The following is a 12,097-nucleotide window of genomic DNA, read 5'->3' as shown; positions in this document are numbered from 1 at the left end:
CACTTGTATGATGTCAAAGTTACACTTACAACCATCTTGCACTGGTTAAATAACAACAAAGTTTCTTGTACCTACACATGTACTTAGCTTTTGTTTCAGGTGTTAGATTACAAGTTCAACATTCAACCGTTCTGTTTCTTTGTTAATACGTGTAAGCTACTCGACCATTGCGTTTTTATTGGAGGATGACTAAGTTGTAAACAGAGCTCTACCCTTTTAACCTCGTAATAATCTTGATATGTTTTTATCATTGCTTCAAATCAATCAGTTTCTGAAAAACCCAGTGTGACTGGAAAACAAAAAATGTTTCCCACCATTGTTTGGTCTTCTCTGTTCGAAAACTTTATTACAACTTTTTCACTACAAACAGATGAAGTAATGTATTTGTAGTACCGTTCAAGAACTTGTTTCTTTCGTGTTAACAAATGCTCAGGGTGTGTTAAAAAAAAGAAGAAAATACATGGCATTTATTTAATTTACTGCAGTTTCAAGTGATGGAGTTGTGGCAGCTGATGTTTTTGCTTTCTTGCATTAACATTCATTTTTATTTGTGATGTAGACATGGGTGGATGTCAGCTGGTACACAGTACTACCATGTAAAAATATTTCAGAAATTCATTACTCGGATTATTACTGAACTAATGGTACAGAACAACACTCATTTTAGTGTGTACATTCTGTTTATTTAATATAAACAAACTATGAAATTGAATGAGGATTAAATTTTATTTGTGTTTAAAAAGAAATCTAGTAATTTCACACACTCATTTTATTTATCCAGGAAGAACAGGGTGGGAAGAAAGTGGACATGAGTAACTTACAGCAAACTGGATTTAACTACATTAATAGTATCATTGGCTCAGGAATAATAGGTGTGTGTTTATCTCAGTACAAGTGTTTAAGAATTATTGAATTCAAATTCACTAAGTTAATTTTTTTTTAACCGTACTTCAGTATTTTAGGCAGAGTACAGGTTTAGATGTGTTTATGTTAATGTTAATTTATAAAAGTCACTTATTTTAACTTATTAGCTTTGTTATTCCATGTGTGTGTGTTTTGCATTTAGACACTTAATGTTCATGCATTTTCTAAATCGCAAGCTACAAAAAGTTTTTTTCTGTTTATATCTTTCGGTACATTTGAAATCGAGGTTATCAACTTGGATCAAATTATGTAGTAAAACATGGTTTTATTTGTAGGATGCAATTTATGGAATCCAGATGTTTCATTGTCCAGCAGAACATTTTTTTAAACATGTATGATATAAATTCAGTTCACTTTCTACCATTTGTAAACTGATTAATGGACTTGTATTCCTTTTCCCTCAATGCAAAATGTTTGTACTTGAGCTATGGGGGGATGACGGGGGGTATTTTGTTAATTATATTGACAAAACACGTGTCCTTTTAATTCGTGATAACATTTTCTTACTCCACACCATGATTTTGTATGTATTCAAATCATACCATAAGCTTCACTCTTGTTTTGTTTTTTATTTCCTAATGGGTGAGAAATGGTTTACTCATCTGCGAAAATTATTAATTCCTGGTACTTAAAACACACACTAAGTCAAAGTCTAATGACTCACAGAGACTTGTACAAGCTTTCCAGATTTACTTCTGCAATTTTCTGCTTCAAAGGTCATTAATGATGACACTAGCAGTGAAACAGATTATTCAGAACGTGAGTCAGTGAGTCATCTAAACGTGGTTAGATGAATGAAACAGATTATTTAGAACGTGAGTCATCTAAACGTGGTTAGATGAATGAAACAAATTATTTAGAACGTGAGTCATCTAAATGTGATTAGAATGAATGAAACAGATTATTTAGGACATGAATCATCTGAAAGAGATTAGATGTGTGAAACAGATTATTATGAACATTTGTCACCAGACAGGGGTTGGATGAGTAAAACAGATTATTCAGAACATTAGTCACCAGACAGGGGTTGGATTATTCAGAACATTAGTCACCAGACAGGGGTTGGATGAGTGCAACAGATTATTCAGAACATTAGTCACCAGACAGGGGTTGGATGAGTGCAACAGATTATTCAGAACATTAGTCACCAGACAGGGGTTGGATGAGTAAAACAGATTATTCAGAACATTAGTCACCAGACAGGGCTTGATTATTCAGAACATTAGTCACCAGACAGGGGTTGGATGAGTGAAACAGATTATTCAGAAGATTAGTCTCCAGACAGTTGTTGGATGAGTGAAACATATTATTCAGAACATTAGTCACCAGACAGGGGTTGGATGAGTAAAACAGATTATTCAGAAGATTAGTGACCAGACAGGGTTTGATTATTCAGAACATTAGTCACCAGACAGGGGTTGGATGAGTGAAACAGATTATTCAGAATGTAAGTCACCTGTATAGGGATGCTGACATGTGGTAGCAAGTAAGAATGCAGCATTAGTAAGAAGGCCATTAGTAGTGACATGGTTACTTAGTATTAATACTCTCAGTTCAGCTGATGTTATTCTTTTATATAACTGTAATAAAAGGTAATGAGTTGGCATTAGCACTTTTTTTATGAAGCCTGAAATATGGCTTCAATTTGTTTCAAAGTCGTAGATATTATTTACTGTTTGTTGTATATTTTTATGTAAAAATTAACTAGTCTAATATGATTTTTTATAGTGAAACAAATGAGGAAATATTTCCCATGAGTAATAGAAACATAATCTTAAGTTTTTGTTGAAAATTATATGTGAATAATTAGAGTTTATTTAATTGAAGTAAGCTATATTAACATCTTGTATAATAATGGTAATATATAGAATGTGTTTTCCCTCCAAGTTAGCTAATGCAAAAGTCAGTTTCATAGATTGTCTGAAGTCTTATGACTCTTGAAGAATAACCATTCTTTTTAAAATACCAGCATGAAGTTGGCATAAGTTATAGTTGAGCTTTTTATGCTTTATTGGTTAAGTATATAGAGGTAAATATGTGATCGGTTATAAAGTAATTATTATTTAAACACAAGCCTTTACCATGTTGTAAGAGTGACAGATTGATCTTTACTGTTAAAAAGTTTAATTGTAAGACAATTATATTTTTCTTAACTTTTATGCTCTGTTTAAATAGTAAAATATCTTAACGAGTATGTATGGCACAGCTCGAGCGTGAGGGGAAAAGTGATGGTTTTTATATATTATACACCTTCAGATATCTGATGAAAAATTGTATTATTGTCAAACAACTTTCAGAGTTTTTATATTTGGTATAATGTCTGTTTACCCAGTTTTTACTACATTATTAACGTGTAAATGTGTGTTATCTTTCATTTCTACTACTGAACAGCCATATTCTCATGTAATGAAATTCAGTAAACTCGGGACATTAACATATTAAAACTATGTTTTGTTTGTTGATTCCTGTATTTTCAAGTGCATAGTACACTTATTTTAAGAAAATTACTCTCAAAAGTTCTGAAAATTAAGGATAAATGATAAGAACTCTCTAGTTTGAAGATAGGCCTACTAATATGTTTAGTATCACTTGAAAGAAAACAACACATGTAATTTCAGTTGTACTTTTGATCACATGAAACTCCTCATAAAAACTTTTCAGGAATAGCATATGCCTTGCGACAGGCAGGATTTGGACTGGGAATTATTCTGCTGCTGTTTATAGCTCTGATTACTGATTATTCTCTGTGTATATTAGTCAAGAGTGGAAATATTGTTGGTGCCACAACTTATCAGGTAAGGTTGCTAACATTTATGTAGATCTGATTACTGGTTTTCTCTGTGTATATTAGTCAAGCATGGAAATATTGTTGGTGCCACAACTTATCAGGTAAGGTTGCTAACATTTATGTAGATCTGATTACTGATTATTCTCTGTGTATATTAGTCAAGAGTGGAAATATTGTTGGTGCCACAACTTATCAGGTAAGGTTGCTAACATTTATGTAGATCTGGTGATGTAATGGACATTTTTATGATGAACATTGCAATAGATAAATCATTTTTTATGATAAATTTATGTCTTGTTAATATTAATATAATATTGATTTTGTCCAGGTGTTATTATAAAAATTTTGTTGGTTTAACTTTTGAACTCTTTGTGTAAAATGTTATGTATTATAATTAATACCACAACTAATAATTCAGAGTATTTTATTCTGTTCCATTTTATATATATATATATATCAATATTTATGTTACAGCTTGATAATTAATGACTGATATTCATGTACTTCCAAAGCAATGACATAACATCTATTAAAATCAGTACTGCGTATATTTTTTTCAGTTACCAAGGTATGACATAATAATAATAATTACCCAGAAAGAGCATTTCAGAACCACTTAATCTGTATGGAAGATTTTGTGTGTGTTTTTGTTCTGGATTTGGATTCCATGAAAGCTTATAAGAAGATGTAAATATTAAAAGAAACTACCTGCCTAACATACAGTACTGTGCATTAATTAGAGACCACTCAGTCATCACCATTTATTTAAAATTCAAGACATGCAGAGTTTCTTTTAGTACATGAATTTCTGAACTTCATAATGTCCGAGTCCCCTGGTGGGACTGTGGTAAGTTTTTTGGATTTACAATGCTAGAATCAGGAGTTCGATTCCCCTCTATGGACACAGCAGATAGCCTGATGTAGCTTTACTATGATAAAACATACATACATACATAATGTCTCAAGGCAAAACAAACTTGTATAAGCAAATTTAGAATTTATTTCTGTAATTTTCTGTGACCACCCTCCCTTAACTGAAATATTTTCCTGAAGCCAATGAGGAATGCTTTCTCCTACTTTGATTTTGGCTGTCTTTGCTGTTTCTCTTGAGTCTTACACACTCAAAATTATTGAGGGCAGGACTCTCTTGAGGCCACACCAAGTAGACAAAGGTTCCATTGGACTCTTTTGTATAAGATACTTTTTTTCCTACATTTGCTCTTATGTTTGGGATCATTATCACACTTGGAAATGAAATTTCTCCCACTAAATGTCGTCCAGAGGAAACAGCATAGTGAATGAGTATTTACTTATATTGACCAGAATCCAGGACTCCATCAGTATTGTAGATATCGCCAACTCCAATTGTGGTTAAACAGCCCCATATTTAGATACTGCCTCTACCGTGCTTAACCAAAGAATGCAAACAGTTCTTCTTTAATCTTTCACCACTCTTCTGCAACAATTGTTCTCTCATCTGTTAATTCCAAAAATCTCAGACTTTGACTCATCAGACCAAGGTACTCTTCTCCACACACAGTTTGTCTAATGTACTGAGTTCTTTCAAACGTAACTCTCTCACTTTGTTGCCTTTCCTGAACAAAGGTTTTCTTGATGCAACCTACATCACATTGTGGAAGGATAAATGTTAACACCAGTGGTTTCTTTAAGTACTGCAGCAATGCAGCTGCTAGATTTATGTCTGTCTCTGAATGAAGTAAGCCTAAGGTACTTAGTATCTGATCTGGAAAGTTTAGGAAGTATTCTGGGCCTACTTTTGTGATCTGTGTATCAGTTTCATTCAATCTTTTGATTGTTTTTTGAACTTCACTTTTTGATACTTTCACTTTTGAAGAAATTTCTTGCTTACTTTAGCTCTCTTTATATAAAGCTACTAAGCTGGAGTACCCATTTGTTGGACAGGTGAAATAGAAACTCTTTTGTAACAAAGGATAGGAAATTGTGCTTCTATTTTTTTTTTTCTTAATGTAATAAACATAAAAATACATAAAGGTACCAATACTGAAAAGAAAGACATACTGTTTTCAAGAATTCTAGCAATAGTGATTACGTAGTTCATTTTAATGCCGAGGGATATACAACAATAGTAGTTTTTCCAAAATTAGATCATTACATCTAATGAAACTGTGCATCTTAGAGCTGTATTTCATACTTGAAAGTAGGACAGTCATGTTAGAGTCACATTTAAAAGAAAATTTTATTTACTATTTACATAAATAAATAGTTACCCCTAATGGTCAAGGAAAAATTTATTTTTAATAGTTTCACAATAGAAGACAAATAAATGTGTGAAAAAGTCTATTTGATATTGGACATTAGTATAATAACCACAGCATTACAACATCTAAAACCTACATGTCCCAGTCTTCAGAAACATAACTATTGTCAGCTTCGACATTCTTACATTTCATTTTTTAGAATTCATTTAAACCTAACACTTGATATTAAAAATAATTAAATTAATTATATTGGTGTTACTGTTTCATTCTGGATGGGAGACTGAATGTCGATCTTTAATTGACGCACACTAGTGTACATGAAACAAATTTCAAACAAAGATAATATAATCTGTTTGTTTTAATTTAATTATTGGAACAAAAGTTTACTGGCATATATTTTAATATTGATGGAAATGTCTTTTCTTTGATTTATAACAAGGACCTTGTTCATGCAGCTTTTGGTAGCCCTGGTTTCTACTTTTTGACCTTCATTCAGTTTGTTTATCCTTACATAGGTAAGAAGTGTGATAGAAATATTAACTTCTACAACTTTGTATGACGTGTTACTCAAAGACCTTTTAGTAATTATGATCCTGATTTTTCTGACTATAAAATTGAATAAATACATTTTATATTAGTACTGTAATGTAGCAAAAATCCTGCTACACATAATTACTCATAAAATTGAATAAATACTATTTTATATTAGTACTGTAATGTAGCAAAAATCCTGCTACACATAATTACTCATAAAATTGAATAAATACATTTTATATTAGTACTGTAATGTAGCAAAAATCCTGCTACACATAATTACTTTTGGCTTTGTAGTAGAAAATATGTTATTTTGTAATAGTTGGAATTTCAGTGAATATTGAATTGAAATTTGTGGTAGTATCAATAAGTTTACAAATTAAGACTCCAATAAAGTTAGTAGCTGAAAAATAAATTTAATTGTTTCATAGGAAGACGTTTTTTTTTTTCTCCTTTTGCATGAAAATTCAATATTTTCATGTTTCAAATTAGCATAAAAGAGTCAACTTCTGTACCAAACAATTTTTTGTTTACGAGAAACAAACTTAACCACAGCTTAAAGTAATTACTTGAATGCCTATTTGGTAAATATGCATTTGATATAGTTAGATCATTATATTTGGCCCCTTTCATTGCTTTCAAGTGTAAATGCTTTCTCGCTCGGAATGTATCTTTGATAACTTCTGTCTTTTTCAACCACTATAACACTACAGTATATAACGACTTAGCGAGTGCAGAGTTACACTTTTCATTTGTTAAAATTATGATTTCTTTTTAAAACAAGAATACAATACAATATATTGTAGCAATATTTTGGCAGTTATTTTTATCAACTAAAATGTATTAAACTTCCTTTTTTTTTAACACCTGTTTCTTATGGTTTAAGTGCCAAAAGCTGGTGAATTATTGAATAACCAAAATGTTTAAAAGTTTTTATGAAAGAAAATGTTTTTATTCTGCGTTCTTCTTAATTTGTCCATCACGCCTCAAAATTTTTATAACAATCTGTTTCTTCTATTACTTAATATGCTGTAATTGTGAATCTATTGTTACACTGTAATAGATGATAATGATGTTTGAGCTGAGAGCTTATTTTCTATTTTAGTAAATGTGTTTTTGATATATTTAATTTACTAGTCAACAGTTATCAATTTTTGTGCTGTATTTATCTAACCATGTAAAACATTGCAATGTTTGTTTTTACCAGCTATGGTAAGCTACAATGTAATCATTGGAGACACCATCACAAAAGTCTTTTTGCGAATGTTCAACCGTAAGTATGTTAAACATTTTTGGAATGTGCGTATTTTTGTAGATATCTTTTGAATAATTATTGTTTTTTACCAAATCTGGTCAAAAATAGCCAATTGTATAAAGTAACAAAGATAAATATATTTCAGTAACATTCTTCGTTTCATACCAAATCATTATATTTTTATATAATCTTCATTTTGCAAATTAACATCTTAAGAACAAGGCATATTATTGTGTTATTCTTTTTGTTTTGTATAAATCTGTATATTTTATATTCAAATACACTTAGTTATAAAATGGAAACATGATTTAATTTTATTTCACGTTTGACAAGATCAAAAACGGCATATTACAAACAGTATGTTTTTAGATTAAAAAATTATTTAACAGAGGCCAACACGAGCTTGCCAATCTTTTGGTCCAAAATAATGTTGCATATAATGGAATGGAACCAACCTCCAATAGACATTAATGTACCACACTTCATAAATATATGTTGCATGCTTTTCTAAAAAAAAAAAATTTTCAAAAAATATTACTGTGACTTTTAAGATGGGTTGAATTTGGCCTAGTAGTTGACTTGCCAATCTGCAGATCAAAACGTCCAAAGCTCCAGCTATAATACAATGTTGAACGTGCACTTCAACTTCATCTGTAGGAGTAACAGTCAGTCCTGTTACTTGACTAAGAATAGTTGCAGAGGCAGTGAATATTGGTGTTTGGTTGCCTTCTTCTGTTCTTCTAAAATAGAAATAGCTTGCCTGAACCTTAGAGATTTCTAATATGATTGTGTAGCTCATGTGTCATATTGGATGTAGTTCAATACCAGATGGTGTTTTAAGGCATTTTTTTATTAAAGATGAAATTATAGTAATTACAAAGTTAACCTTTATTAAAAAAAAGTGCTTATATAAATAAGATTAGTTTATTTTAAATTGATATTCCATTTTTATTTTAGTCTGATGTTTTATTTCTAAGAATGTAATATAAAATGAATGATATTTCAAAAATAAATGTTTTAATTATTGTTTGACAAGATAAAAACAACATATTCCAAACATAAAATATACATTAATATTCTGTACTTCGTAAATATACATTACATGTTTGTCCAAAAAAATATTTTCAGAAAACATCACTATGACTGACTTTTAAGAGTCAGATGTGATTTTATTTCAAATTTTTCTATAGAAACAGAAGCTTTTTGAAGACGTGTATATATTACAAAACACCTTGTGTGATTTATATATGTTTTTATAAACAAAAATATAAATACTTAACCTGTTTGAAAACAAAAATCATGATATTTGTTCCAATTATTACATATGAAAGATAAACACTGATGGGTTTTTGGGAAAGACATGCTGGGACATGGCATATCTGGCAGTGTATTAAATATACCACTTTTATCTTTACAGATACTTGATGAATGTTTATTTCTTCTCTCAAAAAGCCTCTTTACTATATATATAGTAAATATCAATTACAAAAGTTGTGTATTAGTTTTACAGCTGCCGTAGTGATGGCGCGGTTTTGTAAAAAAAAACACCTTTTTTGAATGTTTGTTTTTGTTTCTTCAGTTTTCTGTTGGTAAACTATCTTTAAACTTAGGGCATTTAAGATGAGCTTCTTTTACCCATGTTCCTGTTCTATGTTTTGGATCCTTGTTTAACGGAGATGTCAGTCCTTCTTCAATAGAGGAGTTGGTGACCCCACTGTTTTATCTTCTTGTATTTAGGCTTACTAATAAAAAAAAACAACTTTTTAATATAAATGCTTTTTTATCTTTGCTTGTGTTGAATATAGTAAAGGCTTAACTCCTTAAACCCAAGTGGACACTGCCAGCATCCAGCCTAAAATTCTGATTTACCCATCAGACCGTGCTATTATCCACAAAATTAAAAAAATTTAAATTTTATAAGGTATGGTGATAATTATTAGGAAATCATGAAAATAATTTTGGCAGAACAAGCACAAAGTTGGGGGTTTAAAAGAGTTAAACAACAGCAACCTTGAATTCTGATCAATGGTATAGGCTAGAGGTTTAGGTTCTCTGACTTTTTGGTGGAAGTATACCTTTTTATTGTGTTTGTGCAGTCTTGGAAGAACTGTTTGGCCATTTTTGTTTACTTTATAAAAGTCTAAGGCCTTCTTCTTTTGAGTTTATTTTAGAAACATTTTCTTAACAGCTTTTGTTTGTCTTTAGTAACCCATTTAGCAGACAAAAACAACTTCAGGCTTGAATTTTCTCTCTTCCTTTCGTTTCAACTTTATTCAATATCCATTTCATTTTACCCCTTTCTTTCAAACTTAATATATATTTTTTTATTCTTTGGAGTCTTTGCAGTTGGTCTTTTTTTTTTCAAGTGTTATTTTTGTTTGATTAAGTTGGTTAAATATTTTTGTCCAGAGATCTACTGTTTGCTTGCTTTCATTTCATCCTTATAAAATTGTATCTATTACTCCTTTCAATTGCTTGCTGGTACTATTTTTTTTTGGTCATCAAGAAATCGTTTATAGACCAGTTCACACGTCATATACAGTGACACAGAGGTAAATCTGTGGATGTATAATGCTAGAAACGATGTGTCAATACCCATGGTAGGTACAACACAGATAGCCCAGTGTGTAGCTTTGTGCTTACCTACAAACAAACATACAGGCTAAACTAGAGGTTAAAGGGGAGGTATGTTGACAGTGTTTACAGCCTACTAGTAATCGTTAATTTGTAATTCTGATTACTGAATTACCTTAATGGTGCTCATTTTTGACACTTGGTATTTTTTTTTGTCACTCAGTTGCTTAGATTTATTTCAATGTGACACATATTTTTACCTTTTTAGTTCCAAGGGATTCGATTTTGGGTAACCGTAACTTGGTGGTTCTCGTGTGTACCCTCATCATCACGCTCCCTCTGTCGCTTCTGAGAAACATCTCCCGACTGAATAAGGTAAAAATGTCTAATGTTCTTCTCCCATGAGAAAGTAAGCCCTTTGTACATCAACTCAGGTTGCAAACGTTTATCTTCAAGGTATCTTAAATGCATGGTTGATAAATTTTAAAGTGGTCCTTCTCGTGGTGCCCCTTGGTTGTTCAGTGATAAGTCTGAGGGCTTATAACACTAAACTTTGGGTGTTGGTACGTGTGGTGGGCAGAGCACTGATAGTCTAATGTGTAAATCTGTGTTTAAATAAACAAATACTCACATGGCGAAAAAAAAAAACGTACAGTGATGACACCATTACCAGACAACTGAATTTGTAGTAATTGCTCATATACTGCTCATTAGTGCTTGGAAAGGCGTTCAAATAATACTGAAAGATGATGCATTTAGTTATATGACAGCACCTAATAAGTGAATAAATAAGGTATTAAATATTCCCATGCTAAAATAAGTAACTTGTTTAGTTCATTGTGTAATAAGGAAAGCTAATTGTGCATTTTTATCTGATAGTTATTAGAATAAAATCAGCTTTTAAGAACTTGAAAGTGGCCTGGAATGCTCTTCATCACAAGTTATTTGTATGTTTAAAAAAAAAAAGTCAAGATTGAATTATATTATAACTCATTTTCATATTTTAATGTAGGTGTCTCTAGTATCCCTGGTATTTGCTGTCTTCATAATGTTGTTTGTGTTGGTACGTCTAGGAACAATGACAAAGTTTGTGTAAGTTTCGTAGTTTATAAGTTCGTAAAATGTTGTGATAGGCAGGAATAACCGATAATTCCTGTGTTCTTATGAACGTTAGATTAGTGAAATTATTTTTTAAAACGAGTGTAGTGAATGAAGTGTATATTGACACTGACATAATCGTATAAGTCTTATTAACACCAAGTCTGCGAGTCATAGAGACATGTTTAGTGGGTTTATTCCTAAACAACGCTTTCAGGTATTCTCTCTTTTTTTTGTAATTCCAAATAGAGTTTTGAAATCTTTGTAATAGAGGTAATCCGAATTGCGCATCAGCATTATTAACTTTGCCTTAATTTCCAGGCTATGAGGGAGTAAAATCCATACACTAATCCAAAATCCCACAAAAAAATGAAGTAGTGGCCACACATGTTAGACAATACCAGATCTGGTTCCTTGGCTCTATAAAGCCATTTTTACAATGACTTTTGTGCATTCTATCAATAGAGATGGTCGAGGAAGATTGAACGAAACTTACTTGCCACTATAAGGTTGCTGAGTACAGTATCTGCCTAAAATGAACACTTCTACTATTTTGTGAAAGCAGAACACAGTCCAGCCAACCTCCTAAACTTCATGTCTCTTGTTTGTTTTTTGTTTTTGAATTTCGCGCAAAGCTACACGAGGGCTATCTGCGCTAGCCGTACCCTAATTTAACAGTGTAAG

General features: G+C 31.4%; 1 protein-coding gene across 1 annotated transcript in view; it reads left to right on the top strand.

The window, feature by feature from the left end:
- The window catches only part of LOC106465494 (putative sodium-coupled neutral amino acid transporter 11), a 32,132-nt gene that overhangs the window by 11,898 nt on the left and 8,137 nt on the right, over nucleotides 1-12,097 (top strand). The window contains exons 5-10 of the mRNA XM_013925722.2: nucleotides 782-872; nucleotides 3,586-3,719; nucleotides 6,392-6,467; nucleotides 7,694-7,759; nucleotides 10,584-10,690; nucleotides 11,328-11,407. Coding sequence (XP_013781176.1) covers nucleotides 782-872; nucleotides 3,586-3,719; nucleotides 6,392-6,467; nucleotides 7,694-7,759; nucleotides 10,584-10,690; nucleotides 11,328-11,407 — 554 coding nt within the window. The remainder of the gene's footprint in view (nucleotides 1-781; nucleotides 873-3,585; nucleotides 3,720-6,391; nucleotides 6,468-7,693; nucleotides 7,760-10,583; nucleotides 10,691-11,327; nucleotides 11,408-12,097) is intronic.

Source organism: Limulus polyphemus, unplaced genomic scaffold, assembly GCF_000517525.1.
Source record: "Limulus polyphemus unplaced genomic scaffold, Limulus_polyphemus-2.1.2 Scaffold1961, whole genome shotgun sequence".
Classification (NCBI taxonomy): Eukaryota; Metazoa; Arthropoda; class Merostomata; order Xiphosura; family Limulidae; genus Limulus; species Limulus polyphemus.
Note: the sequence above shows the minus strand (reverse complement) of the source record. Positions and strands in the feature narration are given on the sequence as shown.